General features: G+C 37.7%; 1 protein-coding gene across 1 annotated transcript in view; it reads left to right on the top strand.

Moving 5' to 3' along the window:
- ANK2 (ankyrin 2) overlaps window positions 1-22,305 on the top strand; it is a 169,248-nt gene that overhangs the window by 114,136 nt on the left and 32,807 nt on the right. Inside the window, exons 28-38 of the mRNA XM_063136104.1 lie at window positions 3,969-4,193; window positions 5,855-5,953; window positions 7,069-7,223; window positions 8,676-8,887; window positions 10,864-11,068; window positions 11,820-11,916; window positions 12,858-13,086; window positions 14,756-14,881; window positions 15,594-15,716; window positions 16,817-16,849; window positions 20,082-20,103. Coding sequence (XP_062992174.1) covers window positions 3,969-4,193; window positions 5,855-5,953; window positions 7,069-7,223; window positions 8,676-8,887; window positions 10,864-11,068; window positions 11,820-11,916; window positions 12,858-13,086; window positions 14,756-14,881; window positions 15,594-15,716; window positions 16,817-16,849; window positions 20,082-20,103 — 1,526 coding nt within the window. The remainder of the gene's footprint in view (window positions 1-3,968; window positions 4,194-5,854; window positions 5,954-7,068; window positions 7,224-8,675; window positions 8,888-10,863; window positions 11,069-11,819; window positions 11,917-12,857; window positions 13,087-14,755; window positions 14,882-15,593; window positions 15,717-16,816; window positions 16,850-20,081; window positions 20,104-22,305) is intronic.

The raw sequence follows: 22,305 nt of genomic DNA on the forward strand, positions 1-22,305 counted from the left end.
TACAGCTTTCATTTTTAAAATGTGGGGGAAAACATTGGAAGCAAGGATTGTAATAAAAGATAGTACATGTGAACACCTTGAGAAAGAAACAAGTGCAGGATATGTACTTAATATTTTTAAATGTGTAAATCTGGAATGTGGACTGGAAGTAAGCCCAGATATGCCATTAGACAATAGTGAACAGATTTTTCAAGAAGTGAGTAATGAGACAGCTAAGGGTGAAGATGAAATCTTGGCTCCATCATAACTAAACCCCACTGATGTCAGTTCTTCATGCATTTAACGTTATCAATTTCTTAGTAGAATTTAATTCCAAGAAAATATAACAAAGGCTGCAATCATATGCACACTTACCTAGAAAGTAAGTCCAAAGGAACACAATTGGTTTGACTTCTTAGTAGGTATGCATAGGATTTTATTGTGAATTACATAATTGTTATACATAATACCCTATTCAGATAAGATCCTGGCACCCAATTTGAAATTGTAATTGTTATTGAGTTATTTTGGCTCTTTTTAAAAAAATAAAAAGGGGGGGGGAACCAACTAGAGAACTCATTTGCAAATTCCAGATACTGTCTTACTAAAATGTTATGGCCCCTGCCATAGGGGCTCACTGAAAAGCTCTTACCTGTATCAGCACTATGACATGGCACAGCATTCTTCAGCTTGATGCCCTCCAGATGTTTTGGGCTATAGCTCCCAGCATTCCTCACCCTTGGCCATGCTGGCCAGGGCTATGGAAGTCTAAAACATTTGGAGTAGATCAAGTTGGAGAATGTTGATATGGTGGGTATAATGTTTCAGAGCTGAGCATATGTTAGATGCATTGAAGTACAACTGCTGTTTGAATCTGCATGACTATGGGCCTGCTTATGCCATTAATGCAGGAAAGTGCTTTTAGGCGGCCTCCAAGTTTTTGGGAAGTGGAATATTTTTTTAGTTCGCATTGAGCGCTTGAGTACTCCCATTAAAGGAGATAACAGAGGGACATCCAGTTTCATTCAGCTTTGCTCCTGCATATATTCTCTATAATCTATGTTTACATATTCACTTTAAATCTCTCCATGTGTTGGTAAAACATCTTTTCTTCCTCCTTTTATTTCATTCATTCATTCATTCATTCATCCATTCTTTTTTGTTTTGCTAAATTATCTCTTCTGTTGCAGCCACTCTTCTCCATGTTTTGACCATGACAACAGCAGGTGAACTTATATATAATTTCATTTTTAATACTTGCCTTCCTTTTGCCTTCCTTCCTTCTTTCATCCTTTTCATGTTTTTACTTCAGGATGCTCTGGTACATTGATACCATTCATGATTTAGAATAGGCAAAAGATTTCTGCCTATCTATGGAGTATGCAACAGTTGGTGTGATCTAATATATCCTCTTGTACAGTGGAAGGAAAGTAATAGTGCCCACAAGGTGCCTCCAAAATCTTCTCAGTTGCAATGCTTTCTTATACTCCTTGCCCTACAAAAAGATTGCAGCTATTAGTAATTGGCTATCTGAGTAACTGGAAACATTTTAAAGTTGATCTTAGATTTGTTGAAAGAGTTGTAACATTTCTATAAGAACAAAATTCAGTCTACAATTAAATACTCAGCCTACAAAAATGTTGTTATAAAGGGTGTGCACTGCAAACTATAAGCTCTATTTCAGCTTTTCAATAAACTCTCACAGAGACAGACTGAAAAAGAGATGGTTGTAACCAGTTTGCAAATGGCTTGAGCTATCAAGATTTGGGTTGCACTCCTTCATGTAGTTAAAAATTGATAAATTTAATCAGGTAGAGGGGAAACTACAATGCATAGACCGCACCTGGAGAAAATCTGTCCTTACTATCTCAGACATCAGTTTGGATTATATTCAATAGTCAACATGCAAGGAGAAAGACTCCCACTCACTTTTAAGTAGGCATTTTCATTTGTCTCTTAGTTTCAGCTGCCTATCTAAAATGCAGCATATCTATTTTGCCCCTTTTATTATTTGTACGCCCGAGAAATGCTGAAGCAACCTGATCAAGCTGTTTTGTATCTAATATTTCACACTATGACTAACTGGCTGCTGCTATCTCCTTATTTCCCTGCATCAAATGGTAGTTATGATCTCGTTAGAAAGCCTCTTGTGTGAGGCTGTGAGGGTTGTAGACCAGGGAAGGACTGTTGTTTTGAGCTCTGTGATGAGAAGCATGTCTGCCTGCCTAACTAACTCAACTGTACCATCATATCTGAACTGCTTATGTGTATGTGGTATATATATATATTTGTGTTGTCATGAGTAAAAAGAGCACAATCACTGGGTTTTGGTTTCCTCTGGTGTGGTTATATTTGCATTGCAATCCAACCAAAAAAACTTGTAAAACATCTATTAGTGTAACCAACTAATAGTTTACAAATTGTTGGCAGAATGTGAGTGCAATCCATCTCACTTTGAAATCTGTGATGCAACACACACACTGGATTGTACTTTGTAGGGAGTAGAGTTGTCAACTTTGTTGTGTGTTTTTTGCAGACTCTTATGTCTTTAACTTAAATTTTTGTTTATCATATGGATGTTGAGGGGCAGGAAACACACCAGGAAAAAAAAAAGTAATGGCAACTTTAGACAGACGGAGTAGGAAAGATCCAGGGTGCATGGCATGCTTCAGGATGGCAGATTGTGACTCCTTATTGTCATCCACTTTGATTTGCTTGGGAAGTTGGTTACAATTGCATGTGGAACTGACTGATAAAAGGTTCTTAACATGGAAGATGATCTAAAAGGGAAAATGTATTTGTTTTTATATAAGATATTAAATGATGCACTTTTATTTGAAGTTCTGAGAGTGAGACGAAGTAGGGACCAAGGGAAACAAATATTGAAGCAAATCCCAAGGGAAAAGGAAAATTGGGTTGGCATTTGCCCATCAGTTTCAGCCCATCATATGACCATATTTCCATACATATTTATACCACTGGGTATGAATTTTCCTAGTTTTTAAATGACAGATATTAGCTTGTTTTTCTTTGTAGGAAAACAAGGGAGGTCTAAAATTCAGCTTCAAATGCAACAGGTGTTGTGCATAGGGAAGTTTATGTAAGTTGAAAGTGCCAAATCTGATTCTTCGTTTATCATAAAGATACGAAAATCTCCTAAAAATTGGAACGAACAAAGCTTTCCCTCATTTACAGTGTCCTCTTTGTAGTTTCTTAGTAGCTGAATGCCTTTTGTATTCAGATTAATAAGGAAATTAATAATAACTATATTTGGTAATGGCATTGATAGTAGACCTATATAAACTATCACAGTTCATACAGACAGTTATGTGCTGTTCAATTACAGTATGTAGTACAAGCCATTGAAATTAATTAATTGCAAGCCCTGAAATACACATACATTTAATCAAATTCAAAATCAACATGTATCTTCCCAATTTAGTTTATATATTAGTTTCTTAGCTCTCAGATTTCTAGCAAGACTGTTACTAAAAAGAAACCCAATAATAGATATATCTATTTGTGCAATTAATAAGATACTTTACATTTTGTTGATATAGAGTGACACATGCACATAAGTATTGTTAACAGTGGGCCTGTTCAAACAACACGCTAAGCCATGGTTAGGCCGCTAACCCTTTTGCAGCAGATAGTTAGTGAGTGTGTTTAAACCATGGTTATGTAGCCACCATGGTTAGGAATGGATCACATGACACGCTAAGCCATAATGTTTGGCTCAACATGCTTAACCACCATGACTTAGTGTGTTGTCTGAACAGGGTAACTGAATATTAACAATGGCCAGTATGGGGATATGAAGTTTTGTACACTAAGGCTGCATTCCTATATATGTTTAGACAAAAAAAAAGTCCTACAACCCTTTTCAGTCTAAACATATAGAGGATTATGGCTTAAAAGAGAAAATATTTTTAGTAACACACATCATGATTGACTGCAAATCATATCTAATTTTGCTTCCCAATTTTCAGCTTCCTGGTCAGTTTCATGGTGGATGCTCGAGGTGGTGCTATGCGGGGTTGCAGACACAATGGGCTTCGAATCATTATCCCACCCAGGAAATGCACTGCTCCGACTCGAGTTACCTGCCGGTTGGTCAAACGTCACAGACTGGCCACCATGCCTCCAATGGTGGAAGGAGAAGGCCTGGCTAGCCGTCTCATCGAAGTTGGGCCTTCAGGTGCTCAGTTTCTTGGGTAAGATTTTGTTTAATTACCCCAAATAAAACTTAACATAAAATAAATGTTTTCTTCTATTTGTGATCTACTCTGGGGTGGATCAGCACTTTCACACATGAAGTGAAAAGGTTATCTATTGTAGCATATGGTGATGGGGCGGGCTCTGCAGTGCAAAGGGACGCACTGTTAGTCAAGTAATAATTCAATAAGCTTGTATGCCTTTTAATTTAAAGCAAACAATAGCTACAGTGCAAGGTTTAGTGTGCTTCCTGGAATAAGTCTGCTTAATCCATGCTGGGCTGTTAAAGCAGAAATAAATTTGTGATCGTCATCAATTAATTACATAGTGCACTTTTAAGGGTAAATAAAAAATAGAATCATAAATGTTGTAAATACATATGTAATGCCTGTTGAAAAATGCAACACAAGCTCAAGCTCCCTTCAGAAGGAACTTGTGTTATCTCAGTGGGTATTTTGTCAGTAATTGGGACTGCCTGGGAAGCACAAACCTATGATTTTTCTGGGGCCAAAGCAATAGAACAACTGAGATATTTTCTATGATTGCATTTTATCCTCTATATTGCAGTACCCCACAGAAAGATCAGAGACGCTGCACTTGTTTTAGCAATTTCCTGCTGAAACTGGCAGTTTTTAACACTTTTATTTTATCGGCAATTTTCCTTATCAATGGTGGCATCCAAAACTGGATGATCAAAGGGAACCCCCTCTGCTTAGAGCGAATGGCTTCAGCTGGAAACAGATAAAAGGATGAAGATGCAAGAGGAACAGCTTAAATCCATTGTGAAGCAAATCCAAGCATGTTTAAGGCCCTGTAGCCCCAAGAAATTCATCCAATTTTCTTTATTACTATTTAGTTCATAGGGGAAGGGATTTCAGAAGTAATGGGAGGTGGTTAGTTTGATTTAGAGTGCAGCATAGCAGGGGAAACCATCAACCATTTCCCCCATTATTTTGTTGTTGCTGTGTTTCCATAGAGGAACTAGAAGATTCCGAAGCGTGAAGCTATGGGCAGATGCACAACTGTAACTAAGGGGCTGCTTCTAGGGTTTACGTGAAGCTCCCGTCAAAACTACATAATTCTTTAAATAAATGCATCAAACCCAAAAGTAAAGAATACCTTTGCTGTCACATTTTCTATTTTCAGTTCTTCTCTTCCTCTATCTACCTGTTTCTCCTTCTTCCAATACACTCACAGTAAAATCAATAACTTTTATTTTTCTCAGCCTGGTGAGGAACGTCTATGAAAACTCATGTGTGTTAAGAGTTTTCATGCCATTTCTCAAGGCTCTGTCTCTTTCCTGGGTGGCGTCCTGGCAGTGAAATCAGAGTCACTGAACACTTCCTGCCAAGCCAAATCTTATTGTAATGCATTTGCTCCTCAGTCCTGAAGACTTTATCTTGCTCCCATTAATCTCAGAAGCAAAGTGAATGTATCACTGAACCTACTGAAGACAAGATAAGGTTCTTAATCTTTGTGAGGGAGCTTATTTTATGAATTCTTGTGACCAGTGAGGCATGCATAAACAAAATCAAGGCAGAAATCTGTTCAGTGTACAGCCTAATTCCACTTTGAGCAGACAGTGGCACTGCGGTTCTGAAAAAAAATACATAAAGCTTATTTATTTTCTTTCTTTCACTGCTGCTTTGGATGTACTCAGTAAACTTCACCTGCCTACGGCTCCTCCCCCACTTAATGAGGGAGAAAGTTTGGTCAGCCGAATCCTTCAGCTGGGGCCTCCAGGGACCAAATTTCTTGGGTAGGAGAGACTTAAAACAAATTGATGGATGCTGGCCTTCCCATTCTTCTCCTTCTGCAATATTATTTTTATGTCATTGTGCCCATGACATTGTCCCTTTCTATGATTTTAAATTTTGTATACCTAACCTTTAGTAGAACATTTTCCAGCCCCTGTGGTATGTGGTTTTTGTTTTTGGTGATATGTTTGTACCTTTTCTTAAAGTTCCTTGACCTCCACTTTTGATTTAGCATGAGAACTTCCTAGTTGTAAAATGTACCAGTCGTTATAGCTGTTGTGTGCTTGATGTCTGTAGCAAAGCAACCTGGACTGGAACTTAAGGAATCTACTGTATAATTTTTTGCCTCTGTTGTCACCAACGCAATAGCGGTATGTTATATGTTGGATATAACATAGTACTTGGCATGATGCATACAAGATGGCCTATGTAATTCAATTATTCTTGTGAGACTATTAATACACAGTGTATTTATAGTTTTTATAAAAGTGCAAAATACAAGTTATGATGAATATATACACAATATGTGCAAAATGAGCAAAATTTTGATCTTTCCACTATTTTGGGGGGCATTTTCTCTATAAAATACAAGTCTGGAAAATGCCAGTTGAAATAAAGAAGCAATTTGAAATCACTGCAAATTGATAAGAAATGTGGGCTGTTGCTTAAATTGATGTTTCCTCCTCTAGTATAAATAAGATCATAATTTTTCTTTAAAAGTGTCCATATATGTATATACATACGTACATACCGGTAGATTCTGCATGATAAATGTGATTGCACAGGATTCCACACATCAAAACAAGCTTCCATTGTGTGGGTTTTATTCATATCATAAAAAAAATAAAAATTCTACACTTGCTATACAACCCCCTGCTACTTTGGCAAGTACAGTAGATACTATGTGTGGGTGGGACAGTGGGATTACAACGCTTGCTGGTCAGAATAAGTTGCAATGCCAAAGTGCAGCTAGTGTGCATTTTTCAGGATGGTATCCAGGAATGGCAAAGAAGCTCACAGAATTCCAGGTCACTTTGTAACAGACTGAAAAAACAACCCTGTATTAATGTGTTCCCCGGTTGTCACAATCCTTTAACATGCTCTGTTGCTGTAATAGGCCTGTGATTGTTGAAATTCCTCACTTTGCGGCTCTGCGTGGTAAAGAAAGGGAGCTGGTGATCCTGCGCAGTGAGAATGGAGATAACTGGAAGGAACATTTCTGTGAATATACAGAGGATGAGCTAAATGAAATCCTAAACGGAATGGATGAAGGTACACAGTTTGATCGTCAAGGCGTGATAAGGAGTTGAAAGCCACAGAAAGGCTACAATTCTGTAACTACTTACCTGGAAGTAATGGTCCCAATTAAGTGGTAGCCCTAACTTGTCATGTAGTCTTCTGTCAAACACCTTTGCACTCAATATTATTGCACTAATTACAAATTAGGAAGATTAACATGATTTGGGGTTGAGTTCGCAAACCTTTATGCAGACATAGAGAAGTCTAAATTCTGTTAATGGAACAGATGAGTTTTGTATTGGATTGAAAAATGGTCCTTTAGAGTAGCATATAATGGCATTTGAATTTTGTAGTTAGGGTGTTTTAATTTGGTTGGTCAATACCCAGTCTCAGAACTATTATTTTCCCCTCTGAAACAATAAATATAAATATAAATACATATTTCATTATAATTTGCAAATGTCAACATAAATTAATGGATTAAATATTAAATAAATATTAGAAGAAAATTATGACAAGTTTAAACACTACACTGTCAATCTGTTTCTCACATTGCATATTAAGTATCCCTCTCCTCCTAATACTATATCCTCCTTATTGTGCATAAGTATAATTTCCCTAATATCTGTTTATATGATCATAGTGTAAAACAGTCCAGAAATTTTATACATAACTTCAGCTGTGATGCTCCAACCATTGGACAGGCAATTGCATGCAGTTACCATGGAAGCTAATGGGATGAGTACTATGCTAATTCTGCAATGTGGACTGGAGTATTTGTTAAGTATATGCCTAAACAAGTTTTTGCTTCTTAGTAAAATTATGTATTTGTTTGTTTAGAATTGTTTATTTATATCCTGCTCCTCCAGGTAGCAGTATACAACATGGTTCTCATCCCCACTTTATCCTGACAAGAACTCTGTAATGTGTATTAAAAGAGAGGTATTTGCTGGTCCAAGATCATCCAGTAAACTTAATAGCTGAGTCAGGATTTGAAGCTGCATGTTCACAGTCCTAGTCTGCTCTTGTTTCTGGGCATAAGCTCCATAATGTCATGACTTTGTCCCTAGCTCAATCCTTAAACATGTGGACTGTAAGCCAGGATAGGTCCCCCATAAAAAGCTTTTAAAATGTAAATGGCGTGGCTGTGCTGGAGAAGCACCTTGTGAACTGTGCCTATGAGATGAAACACAAACTCTAAATCCACTAAATTCATTTTTATGTGATTTTTGTGAACAGAAACACATTTTGTATTTTACCTTTTCTCTCCCTCTCATTTTCTTAAGCATTAACTTTTAAATAGTATTTTTGAGAGCATTCTATTTAGACATGGGTACAGTATGAAAATATTTACAGTTGACTAAAACCTGTGTATACTTTTATACACATATGTGTGTGTATGTGTGGTGTACACATGGACTGTTTTCTTTCTCAAAATGTCAGTATGAGACAATTATGGTTTAATGATGCCCTCTTTTTACTCAGTGCTTGACACTCCAGAAGAATTGGAGAAGAAACGCATTTGCCGTATCATCACTCGGGATTTCCCACAGTACTTTGCAGTGGTATCTCGGATCAAACAAGACAGTAACCTCATTGGACCGGAGGGTGGTGTGCTAAGCAGCACAGTAGTGCCTCAAGTACAGGCAGTCTTTCCAGAGGGAGCCCTAACCAAGCGAATCCGTGTCGGTCTTCAGGTAAGAGAAACTAGGTCAAGGCATTGCTTTACTTAACTGGTGGCATTTCTTTTAAGGCAGAAAGGAGGTCCCTTTCATTCCCTCCCTTTCTTATTTCTCTGCTTTCTCCACACTGTATTTCACTGCAGGGCAGAGTTTATATGAGTTATGGGTGAACTGCCATCCTCATAACCTATAATTTATTCACCAAGTTATGACATTTTGGAGTAATCGTTCATATATTTTTTTTAAAAAAATGTACAGGCATGTGCCTTCCCTAGAGGCTAGGAAACATGGCTGGATTATCCTTGGAAATGGTGCAGTAGGATCATGTAATGTTTACAGGGGCTATATGGAAAGAAAAAGTTCTCTACATATAGCTGCTGTAAAAAATGCTATGTAATCATGTTGTATCATTTCCAGGAGCAATCCTGGCTCCATTTTGAAAGTGCATGGCAAGAGCCATGTTTCCTTGCTGGTTGGAGAGGCTTTTAGTTAAAAAGCCCTCAGACCATGTTGTATTACTGTAAGTCTACTGATAACCTCCCTTCCATCTAGGAGAATTTCTAACATTAATTATAGACTTAGAGAATGTGCAGTTTGCCACAGTTCCTTAAGTTCATTTGCATCTATGTTACTGGAACACAGGTGCGTATTTATTAAAACACTACAAAAAAGCAATCATGATTGCTTAAATGACTGTATCTGGATGCTTTTTGTTGGTGTTCCGCTTATGTGCACGCATGCTGCTGCACATGGGTAAAACACCACACAAAAAACACCTTGAAACAAACATAGATATCAGGTTTGCTTTTTTGCAATATGTTACTGTGCTTGAATAGTAAATTGTACAGAATTTGGAAGTAAAAAGCAGTGTATTGGAGAATTACTAAAGCAACTGGATTCACTTAAAAGATCACACTAGGTCATTCAGAATTTCCAACATTTAGGGTGAAATTTGGATGAGAAGGATGTCAGAAACATTCCTAGAGGCCATTGTGGAATAGTAAATCTGTCTTTTACAGAGTAAAGAATACTATACTGCTTCAATATTGGCATTGTTTTATCTGAAAGGCCACCATGGCAAATTTAGGCTGCAATCCTATGCACATTTATGTGGGAATAAGTCCTATTGAACTCATTGGGATTTAATTCTGAGTAGAGATGTATAGGATTGCATTATAAAGAAATTTTGAATTTAAAGCAGACGAGTAAAAGTAGTGAGTGTTTATGTGTGTGTATGTAACTGATTTCTACAAGAAAATAGGAATTGGGTATGCATGATGTCTATTTATTTGCAGTGCAATCCTATACACGTTTATTCAGAACTTAGTTCCACTGAGTTCCACAGGGCTTAGTCCCTGGTATATGATTGTAAGTCCAGTTGCGCTTATTGAGGTTTACTTCTGAAGAACCATGGGTAGGATTGTACTTTTAGCAAGCAATTTAACATCATTTCACCAATCAACCTCTTTTCAAAACTGTGATTAGAGTGTCATAATTCTAGTCTAATTCACAAAGAAATCAGAAGGGGTAGACAGTTTTAACTTGTACTGGAAGAATGAACATAAGATGAAAGAGGTGGTTAGTTTACAGAGCATTTCATGATTCTCAGATGAATGATGTAAAATATGTAGCTGTCCAATTTGTCATTATCGACTTGTTAAAGGTGGGCGGACTCGTCTCATTTTGATTCCAAATGGGCTCAGATTTTCCATAGAATTCTCAGAAGAAGAATGTGAACTCCTATGGCCTTGGTAAACTACAATTCCCAAGGATATTTATTTATTTATAATACAAACTTTAGGGGTTGCCTTTTGGCCCAAGTAGGACCCCCAAGGCAATTTACAATTAAAACTTATTTAAACAACAAGTTCCTATTTGCACTGGAAACTTCCTGTTTGGCTTAATGGCAAGTGCAGTGGGTAGTAATTGAGATTATCATCCAGATAGCCATAAGTAAGATATATTTTCTCTTTGTCTATGTCTTTGGATAGGCCCAACCTATGCACAATGAGCTTGTAAAGAAGATTTTAGGCAATAAAGCCACATTCAGTCCTATTGTCACATTGGAACCCAGGAGAAGAAAATTCCATAAGCCAATAACAATGACTATTCCTGTCCCCAAAGCTTCCAGTGATATGATGATTAATGGATATGGGGGTGATACGCCCACCCTAAGACTCCTATGCAGCATAACAGGTAAACTCATAAGAAATGCCTTCATGGGTCCATGGTGAAATTATACGTTGATGTTTATTAAAGCCGGTAGTTCACTGAAAACTTCTGTTTTGGCTGTGCTTGCTATTAATTTCATCTGATCTGAGTTTAAATTTACTCAGAGAGTAAAACATGACCAGTGTAAAAGACCACAGGCTCAAGATTTCAACTGAAATTATTCAGTCCATTTAATGATACAGCATGCCTCAAAATATTATCTTCATATAGAAATAATATTCTTAACTTAATGAGACACATATTCTATAGGTTTACTTCTAAAATTTATTACCTGCTTTTCAATGTAAAATAAGCCCAAAGTAGGATGCAAAACCAATGAAGCACAGTAAAATCATACAAACATCACCGGATAAAACAGTAAAATACGGGAGAGAAGAAACATAATGGCATTTTTAACAAAAGGGCTAGTTAGAAGTGACTTTTGGTTAGAAAATTGAGAAACATGTAATTGAATATGTTATGAGATTAACAAAGATTTGTGTTTACATTTCAGCCATATGCATTTTATACAGTGGTTTGAAAAGTTGCTGCTGATATCAGATCTGCAGCACTGGTGATTTAAGTTTATTTTGGCAGATATTGGTTCTAATTTTAACTCTAGGGTACTTAGCAATATTTGGGGATCAGATTGTAACATGACTGGGAATATATTGGCTAATACCAATATTGTATATTTGACATAGACTTCTTTGCCATTTCTCCTCATTTGTTTCAGGTGGAACAACACCTGCTCAGTGGGAAGACATTACAGGAACAACGCCATTAACATTTGTCAATGAATGTGTTTCCTTCACCACAAATGTATCTGCCAGGTACGACTATATAGAAATAAAAAGCGTACATAAAACTGTACTTCACTGTTTCAGCACTGTATCTTCAGTTTGGTAGCCTATTAATTGTACACTCATGCCCAGGTATCCCCACTAAACTCACAAGGTGCTAATTTTGGCAATATAACATCCATCCCTTGGTCTTAGCCTAGCTTTGGGAGAATGAAATCTACACCTCACACTGAAATATTTCACCTCACACTGAAATACTGGCTCAGATCAATAAATAGATCCATCACAAATAATGCAGGTGAATATCCTAACTACATCCTTTTACCTATGGCAGGTCCCTATTCTAAATAGCCACAAGTTGGGTTTTTTTCAAAGTTTTCTTTAAAAATGTAATAATAAATAAATAAAGTTCTGCCACGCTGTTAGTATTTCCATAGAATGACAATATTGGAGACCTTTTCAAGGAGATTTGCTAGCCTCTTTTCTTTGAGTTAACATTTTTTATTCCTTACATTCAAATTTAAGCTGGAGAAAATTGGTTTTATCTTCTTATATATAAATGTTGTTAATAATTCTATGAATTATTTTGTTAAAGGGTATATAAAGGCATATTGCAAATTAATATGACAGAATAGTAGTTTTTTCAAAGGAATGCTTTAGCACCTGCTACAGTTTAAGCCGTTGTAGACTATATTAGCATAGAGCAGCGATCTCTAACCTGGTACAACTCCCATTATGCCTCACTGTTAGCCATGCCGGCTGGGGCTGATGGGAGCTGTAGTAATCTGCTGATGCACCAGGTTGGGAAGGAATGCTTGATACATCTGGTTGGGAAGGGCTGGTTTAGAGGAATCCTAATTTGATCTTGCTTCTTAGTAATGTAATCCTGGTAGGTGTTACATGGAATGCCACGCCTTACTTCTCATTGTTTAACAATTCTGTAACAAGTTTTAATGTTCATTTATTTACAGGTTCTGGTTGATAGACTGCCGACAGATTCAGGAATCTGTTACATTTGCTTCCCAAGTATATAGAGAGATTATCTGTGTGCCCTACATGGCCAAATTTGTAGTGTTTGCCAAATCTCATGATCCCATAGAAGCCCGACTAAGATGTTTCTGCATGACAGATGATAAGGTGGATAAAACACTAGAACAGCAAGAAAACTTTTCTGAAGTCGCTCGTAGCAGGGATGTAGAGGTATAGTATAAGAACGTACAGCATAAAATTGTTTTACTCACATTTTTATACGTGTATTTTTGAAACCACAATTTCTACTTTCCTTTGGATTCAGAAACAGGAAATAGAAGGAGGGAGAAATCCCTCTTTTTCAGTCTTAGGGACAAACTACTTCAGGAGTAGATAAACGTTTGGGCCATGGACCCATTTGGAAATTTGAAAAACTGTCCTGCTGGACACAACCATGAAATGGCTGCCATGGGTGGGCATGGCTAGTCACAAAGGACAAGTCCAGAGGCATTTATGGGGTGTTAAGTTGGCAGCAACTAGAAGATCCCATTTCACTTTGAAACAATCCCAGCTGTTGTTAAGAATGAATATAAATTAGGAGGAAAAGGGTGTTTCTTGGTAGGCAACAAGGAAGGTGTCTATGATACCTTGGTGTCCCTGGGCACCATGTTGCCTACCCTTGAATTAAATGATATGTTCAATGCATGGTTATATTTGCTTATTTTTAATTTTCATGAAAACATGGGAGATGCAGGACTCTCCCAATCTTGATAAAAACTGAAGCATTGGGGGATGGAGTTTAGCCCTTTCTATAATGTCCTGCTTTCTTGACAAAAACCCCACTATCCTGAAGTTGTAGTTGGCTTTGAGAGGGAAGGTACTACAGGTACGAAGAGAGCATAGGGATTTTTATTTTGAATGGAGGACAGTGTAATGAAGCTGAATGACCTGTCCCTCCTACAAAATACCAGTTTCAAATAAAATAATAATAAAAAACCTAATATATTCAGCCAGGACTAGCTGATCTGCATTGTGATATTTAGCTGCACATCCACTCATCTTTTCTTTCCCCACCTATTAAAGATAACCCTGTTATCTTTCATTCAGAACTGCCGCTATATTGCTTTTGACTATGTCACTACTAGAATAATCTGTCCTTTACAATCAGCAGGGTTTTTTCTATCTGCAGTTGCAATCTCAAGAGGTTCTAGTCAATAGATATAGAAATAGCTGAGGATCTGCTCTGTACGAAAAAGACCATGATTGCTGCACTGCATCCTATAAAAGCCATGCAACGAAAAACATCAAGAATGCATGGATGACGCATGGGAGTAGCTAGTTTCCACATGCCCCAACTGCTTTGGATGAATTGATCCGTGCTTCCTACTAGGTCTAACAAACAGGGCAACAATCTCTTGTACTCACTTGACAGCCTATTCCTGATTCCACTGCTCTAGGATATGAGAATGAATTTGATGTTGAATGGGACCTGGGAAAATATTGTTCAAGCCCATAAAAGTAACATGTGCCAAAACATGCCAGACTGAAATGCATAAATATGTCAAATGGAAAATCCTATATAGATTCGGAAAAGATGTCAGGCAGTATCCTACAGTGTCATACCGGTAATGCAAATTATGTTGCTCTACGCTGCCATCACAGACCTATAGCTCAACACCAATAGCATTTGTTTGCATGATGGGTTTTCCAGGGAAACCTGTCATGCAACCTAATGCTATTGCCAGTATGCAAGAGATCCTTTACACTAGCACACCCTAATATGTGTTAGCGGTATGACTCCATAGGATACTGCCCATAATTTCCATTTTTACAGACATATATAATGATAGCATTCATGAGAATTAATTTTATTGTTTTGTTCCTTATTAACCATATGTAGGTACTAGAAGGAAAACCCATCTATGTGGACTGCTTTGGGAATCTAGTACCACTAACAAAGAGTGGCCAACATCACATATTCAGTTTTTATGCCTTCAAAGAAAATAGACTTCCACTGTTTGTGAAGGTATTGGATACAAGTCCATATTTGATTTTATTCTGTGGTGACTAGAATATTTAACAAGCAGAAATGATCCATCTGTATACAGCCAGAAACCATCAGTCTTAGGTATTCCAGTACCAACAGCAAAGTTAAAGAAATGTATTTCTAGTGCACTAGTCTATGTTATATTCCTATGCGCACACTTATGCTTCCAGGAATCACATTTTTTATTGCAACAGAAAGATGAATGGGAAGTTGGGGAAGAAAATACCACCTCATAAATGAAATAATGAAGCATTACATTATTTGAAGGTTGTCATGTTCTCTGTATTTCATCTAGTCACTTTCTATATTGTATTCTGCATGCATCAAGTAAGAACAGCAATGTCCCTCAAAAGCATTTGTACCTGTCATTTGGGTTTGGAACTTCCTCTGGAGGTCTGCTAAAGCTTCATCCTTTTCATTTTCTGGTAGATACATAAAATGTTATTTAAGCAGGGTTTCAGTGGCAATGGATACACATGGCTTTATTTATTTAAGAGATTTTTATATACTGCTAAACCTATTTAAAAATATCTTTAAATGGTCTTAGGTCTGTGTTCACCTGTCCATTTTGTATTGCTAGATATTTAAAATTGTTATTTCCTTTACTGATATTTAGAATAGGGGACATGAGAAAGTTTGTAAACTATATTCAGAACATGTGGCCTTAAGCTCTTGTATTTTTCTGCGCTAGGTTCGAGACACAACTCAAGAACCTTGTGGACGCCTGTCATTTATGAAGGAACCTAAATCTTCAAGAGGCCTAGTACATCAGGCTATCTGCAATCTCAATATCACATTACCAATTTACACAAAGGTATTTCACTATACAATGACAAAACCTTTGCCCACTTATTGAACTGGGTAGGGCCTACACTACTGCTTTAAAACAATTTATAACAGTTTTGACAACTGTTGGAGCCCATGACACACTCCATATACAGTTTTCAAAACGTTTTGAAAATATTTTATCCTGCTTGGTGTAGATCTGGCCCTGGTGTCCTAAAATTTGAGAGACCTCTGTAGCACATTTCATAAACTACTTAGGGTGGTCCATCTTTTGGGTTTGGGTATGTGATATCTGTATATAGATATCATATAAAGGGTGTGTAAATTATAGTCTTCTCTGTATCAGTGACTCTCAACCTCTCTTGAATGCTGAGAATCAATTGAAAGAATTATACTCTGCTTTCATATCCATGTATGTTCAGTAGCATTAATTTCCTGAGTTATATCCAAATATTGGGGATTATATATCCAAACAGCCAATATTGTAAGAGCCAGCTCATATATTTCAGCCACTTTTCCACTTAGTTAGCAGTGCACTGTTGGAAAAGGAACTTACAAGATTGCAACATAGCTTCAGTACTAGGGTTTTCTTATATAGCCTCCCTGCCCACCCTAAAATTGACCTGTGGTTTTCCAACATTACACGGTTCATAAGTAGATCACTCAGATAAGCAATTCAGTGCCCAGGAGAACTGCCTGAGGTTTCATATACACCAGCTGTCATGCTCATTGGAATTTACAGGTGGCAACATTAAGTTTGAAGCATTCACTGTAAAAAAGATAATAAATACATTCAAAATACGTTACTTTATTTTTAAATATTGGGGTCTATAGGAGGCTTTTCAAGTGCCTGGCAGCTGAGAAACTATACTCAAGGTTCTTTAATAAGCAATAATAACAATGCAAAAGTCTAACATTTGCAGGTAGCTTTCCTTCTTATAATTAACCCAAGTCCCTAGCTTTTAAAAATTGAACTGATCTCTTGTTCCTTTTTTTACTTCCTTAGGGGAAAGTGCAAAAAATGTGTATGTTTTGAATGTAACCAGAAATAATTCTTTTCCTTTAACTGCATCCTATCTTTCCTTGCTCTGTTTTTCTCTTTTCTTGCATGGCATATTGGGCTTAAAGGAATCAGAATCAGATCAAGAACAGGAAGAAGAGGTAATTTTGCTAATACATCAATGCTCTTTAAAATGACTGTGACTAGGATCCAAATAGCCTTGTGTATACAAAGACAGATTCACCAATTTTCCTCTTACCTCCTGGATCACACATAGCTCCAGAGGGTCTCCCAACTGTCAGGAGCAGCTTTCGGGGGCTGCAAAGAGGGGTGGCAGTGGAACCTTTGGATCCAAATATGTACCTTTGTTTTATATTTACTTAGACTAGATTGCTAAATTGGAAGATCTTGGTCACTGACCTGTAAGCCAGTTTAAAAGAACCAAAATTGTTTAGTTGCATGAATAAATATAACAAGTAGTTTATAAGTTTGGATGTTGCAGAAATCAGTACTGTGATATATTACATACCCAAACTCACTGGTCTTGTTCAGACATAATGCTGAACTAGGATTTAACATGGTGGGAGCTGTAGGATTGTTCAGTTTATGGACTCCAAGGTCAGAAATAGGGTATTTAATTGCAAAACCTGCCTAAAGCTGCTGTCTCTCATGAATTCTTTTCATAAGAAGGCTGAAACTTGGTTCAGGCTTTTCTGGAAAGCAGGCTGACAATGAGTTACTATAGCCTAAGAAGCACAAAACAAAATCGAAAAGAGAGGCAAAACCTGGGAAATGAATCTTCATCAAAGTATACTTCTTATGGAACAATAAAATGCTCAGTGCATTTTAACTAACGACAGCCTTCTTCAAGGATACTGAAAGAACAAACATATAAATAAATAGGCCAACCATAATAAAGAGAATTATAAACATAGGTGTTAATTATAATAGAACCCATTATTATTATTATTTTAAAAAATTCATTATGCATAGAATAAACACTAAACTTGTTGTACGCTACAAGATATAATAAAAGTTAACAGTAGTTACAGGTCCACCTTCTTCCCACCCTGGATGTATTCTTTTAAAACCCTTGCGTTTCTCTATTGTTATTAATGCCTATGTTTATAATAATTTTAAACACTAGCCATAGTCCTGCTCCTTTCTTGCTTTTTTGCCCCTCAGTTCCCTCACCACAGAGGGGCTTATGAATAGTGCAAAAGTGGCGCATGCATAGTGAATCCCCTCTATGAAATGGCCATGTAGCACGCCCCCTCCCCCTTCCCTCATGTGCCCCGATTGGATACCTCCATCCCCTTCCCCCTTCCTACTGATGGTGACAGCCTAACGATGTGGCTGCACCCAGGGCCCACTTTCATGACATACTGAGTGGCCAAGCAAGGCTGTCTGCCATCCTGCTGCCAGACGGACTTGTCCTGCCTGTTTGATGCAGAGATTAAAGCTCAATCTTTGAATTTTTTCGAGCTTACAATTTTTTTGTCGTTTCTACACTGCTCAAGCTTCAGTTTAAAACAAAAATGAGCAAAATCAGTCTGGTAGAACTCTAGTAATAAGCCTTAAACTACCATATTCCTGTATTAGTTTGTAAATTCATTTATTTATATGTCCATTCTTTCAGTGCCCCTGAAAGAAAGATCATTACCAGCTTAAGCATGTTGGGCATTTTGTTATTTCATAAGGATTTTATTTTGATAAAAGTTCATTTTCCTGTACCCTTTTGAGGCTTTGCTTCTTCTTTTGTTGTTTGGTGCTGGCCTTTCCCCCCTGCCCCCTTTGGAACAATTGCTGTCAGACATCTATTTGTTGGCTGTAGAGGGCTGGTAACCCAGTGCTATCACATTGCTTGGTTTTTCTGGAAGGGGATAAAACGTAGTTGCTCTCAGGGCCTATCACAGGAGGGCCACTTGGCCCGGGTTTTACATTCGTGGAGGGCCTCAAATTTAGATTTAATGTTATCTCCCAACCTTTATTACAAATCATTGCATTGTAGTGTGTGTGTGTTAAAAGCACTCATTTGTTAAATATCAACATTTAAAATGTACCACCATTTTTGTAACCCTGTTTTGGCATTTATTCATTTTTTAATATAGTGGTAGCATGAAAAAACGGAAGTGGCTCCGAGTCTCTTTTGACCTTAGCAGGCCTGGCTAAAGCAAACCTTTAACCCTTTAAAATGGGGCAGTAGTATCTAGCTCCCCATTTACTCTTACTAACATTTGAGCCCAGCTTTCATACAATGTCTAGGCTTATAAAATGATTAATCTAGGCTAACTAAACCCGTACTTCATTTTAGTTCCCTCCTCTAAACATGCAGGTTACACAGGTATGTTTCCATGACGACATAAAGGGATACTGGGTTTCTTCAGTGGAGATGCTCTAGTTGGAGAATCAGGTCCGGCTCCCGATGCTGTCCCATCAGTTGTGGCATTGCATCAGTGCAAATATTCTTGCACCCAATTGTAGACAATACAATCACCATTGAACCACGAAGGCTCAATCCTATGCAAACATACTTGGGAGCAAGCACCACTAAATGCAGAGAAACTTAGTTCAGAGTAAATAAACATGGGATTGCACTGTTAAAGGATCAGTTTATAAACCTGCTATATTACTAACATTGATGTTAGGCATTCCAAAATTTACAGTATAACTCAATCTTTATGTCACTTATTAGAACATTAGATCATGTATTATCTGCCTTGGGCCTTTGTGTTAGGGAAAGGTGAGTAACAATATCATTATAACTTAGTCTTACTTTTCAAAACTAATCACTAGCCCCCAACAGATTTCCATGAAGACATAAACTATAGATACCAGAGCTCTGATCATAATCAGATACTAATTGTTATATGTTTGCAAATGTACAGCTATCTTTAGGTCATCTCTGACTGTGTCTATATTCCCACTTTTGCTACTAACTAATTTCTCAAGATCCTGTTCTAGCATTTTCATATGTGCAGGGTAAGAATAACCTGCATGCCATTTCCTCCTTGTTTACCATTTTGCCCTATCATTTTCAATGACTGTTATGTTCAAACTTACAGTATAAATAGAATAAATTAGCAATTTAGGTAGTATCTTTGGGCAGGTTCACTAGTGACTTAAAACATGGCTAACTCTATTAGAATTCATTTTATCTGAACAACCAATTAAGCTGCAAACCTAAGCATAAATATCAGGAAGGAAGCCTTATTAAATTCAGTAGAGTTTATTTCCAAGGAAGCATATTTAGGATTGAGGTGTGACTTTCGCTTGTCTATGACATTGGTAAATTGGACCCATTTTAACTTAGCTGTTGTTCCAGATAATAAGTTTCACTGTTTGTTGTGAGTCAAAGTTGCTGTAACGATTTCACTCTGTGTTCTCTTTCAGACTGACATGACATCAGAAAAACGTAAGATTTTAATTGAAATGCAATGGGGCGCACAAGAGCTGCCTAATAATAAAGTTATGCATGAGAGAAATTGTAATCTCTAATTGCCACTTATGATGGTATTAATTTTCTAAAAGTTAAAAATGTAGTAATATAAATGCAGCTTTTAGATTAAATGTTATTTAAGTCATTACTAATAATTAAACAAACTACCAAGACAGTTCATCTAAGCATTCACTTTCCTTTTGACATCCCCTGGTGACCCTGCTCTTGCTGTTAGGCTTGTATAAAACCCCATTTTATGATTTAGTTTTCATTTTTTTATGTATGTTTGTTGACATGAAGTCATCGCATTTTACAAATTAATCACAGTGTCACCTTTAAAAATGAAATGTCTACAAGCTGCTTAAGCTGCTTCATGAAACTCTTCACATGCAATATGCTTGTCTGTGCGAATATAAAAGTGACACTGTTTTAAGTAACAAAAACCCATCCTCTCCCCCATCTCCCAGTTGCTCTGGTGAAGTATTTCTGGAAGGTATTTTTATATCTTGGAACATAGGTGTTAGCCGGAAATTGATTATAATACACACAGCTGGGAGAGGAGCAGAGCAGGGAGGCGAAGGACGAGAATAGGCACAGAGCCTGGTTAAGCAGGCCACAAAAGAGTAGCATAAAGCCCATGTTGCAAAGGGCACTTGTAGTCCTGTTCCTTTCCTGCTTATTTGCCTTCAGTCCCCTGACCATAAAGGGGCTCATGCATAGTCAGCCCCTGCTCCAAAATGTGCATGCGGCACAGCCTCACCCCCTCCTTCACACGCCCAAGTGGCCACCTCCATCTCCTTCCCCCTCCCCGCTGGCTGCAGCTGCCTAACTGGGGCCTGCCTTTGTGCCACATTGATTGGCTAAGCAGGGCTATCTGTCACTGGCGGAGGGGCTGTCCTGCCTGTTTGATGCAGAGGAAATTAACTGCTATGAAAACTTGACCTTTGAATTTTTTTGAACTTTCAAAATAGTCTGCAAACCTACACTGCTCAAGCTTCGGTTTAAAACAAAAATGAGCAAGATTGGTTTGGTAGATTGGTTTCAAGTAATAAAGCCTTGCACTGCCGTATTCTTATATAAAATACTGGCATGACAAAGGCAAGGGACTAAAATACCAGAGCAGCCCACTAGTTGCTGTTGCACCTCTTGGCCTAACTGCTCAGATGTGTACAAGGACAAAGATCAGCTTGGGGAAGAGACTGTCTTAGCTCGATGTTGTTGCCCACTGCAACCAACGAGGGGCTGTAGCAGGTATTGTGTATCCTGAGGTGGGCCAGAAGTGTGCTATTGCCCCAAAGGCCTCAAAGGAGGAATATGTAGAGCACCCACCCCTAGTTTTCCCCATGCTGTGGTCCCTGCCCAGTGCTAGACCAAAGCTAGTTGTGGCACAGTTATTGACACAAAAATGTGAAAGCAAAGTGAAATAATTCATGTTTGCTATAAGAAAGGCAACTCCCCTCCCCCGCAAAAAACCACACACGCCTGAAACCAAATAGCTCATCTGGAAATAAGGTAAACTTTCTCCTCAGTCCCATCAACTGCAAACTATTGATCAGCCATAGCAAGGAAGCAAACATTTTAGGAAATCGACTGAGTATTAAGAGGGTTGGAGGGCAGCTGACGAAAACACTAACCTTTGTAAACCACCCAGAGAGCTTTGGCTATGGGGCGGTATATAAATGTAATAAATAAATAAAAACCTGACTCCAGTCAGGGGCCTGAACTTATAACCCCAGAACAAACTAGAGAGACAAAATTCCCTCTCTTGTCTGCCCTTAGTTCCCACCCACCAAACACTTAGTACGTTGAAAAACTGAATGATAGATAGTAAAGTTCATAATTTCCCCATTGTGAGCTTTACTGCGAATCTGTTCCTCCTTCTATCTTGCCATGTTGTAAATTATTTCCAAACCAAATATTGAATATATTGGATATATATATATATATAAAAAATACTTCACCACAGTATATTACACATGATTTTATGCCTTTTTCATTTGTAACCATCTAGGCTTTGTTGTTGTTTTTAAATGTAAGGATACTTACCCTGCAATGTATGCAACAGCTTTGCTTTGCATGGAAATAACTTGGCTTACATATATATTGTGTGTATGCTTGTGTCTGTGTGTGTACGTATGTGTCCTGTGTGAATGTTTTTGGTTGCCATGCATTACATTT

Source organism: Elgaria multicarinata, chromosome 10, assembly GCF_023053635.1.
Source record: "Elgaria multicarinata webbii isolate HBS135686 ecotype San Diego chromosome 10, rElgMul1.1.pri, whole genome shotgun sequence".
Classification (NCBI taxonomy): Eukaryota; Metazoa; Chordata; class Lepidosauria; order Squamata; family Anguidae; genus Elgaria; species Elgaria multicarinata.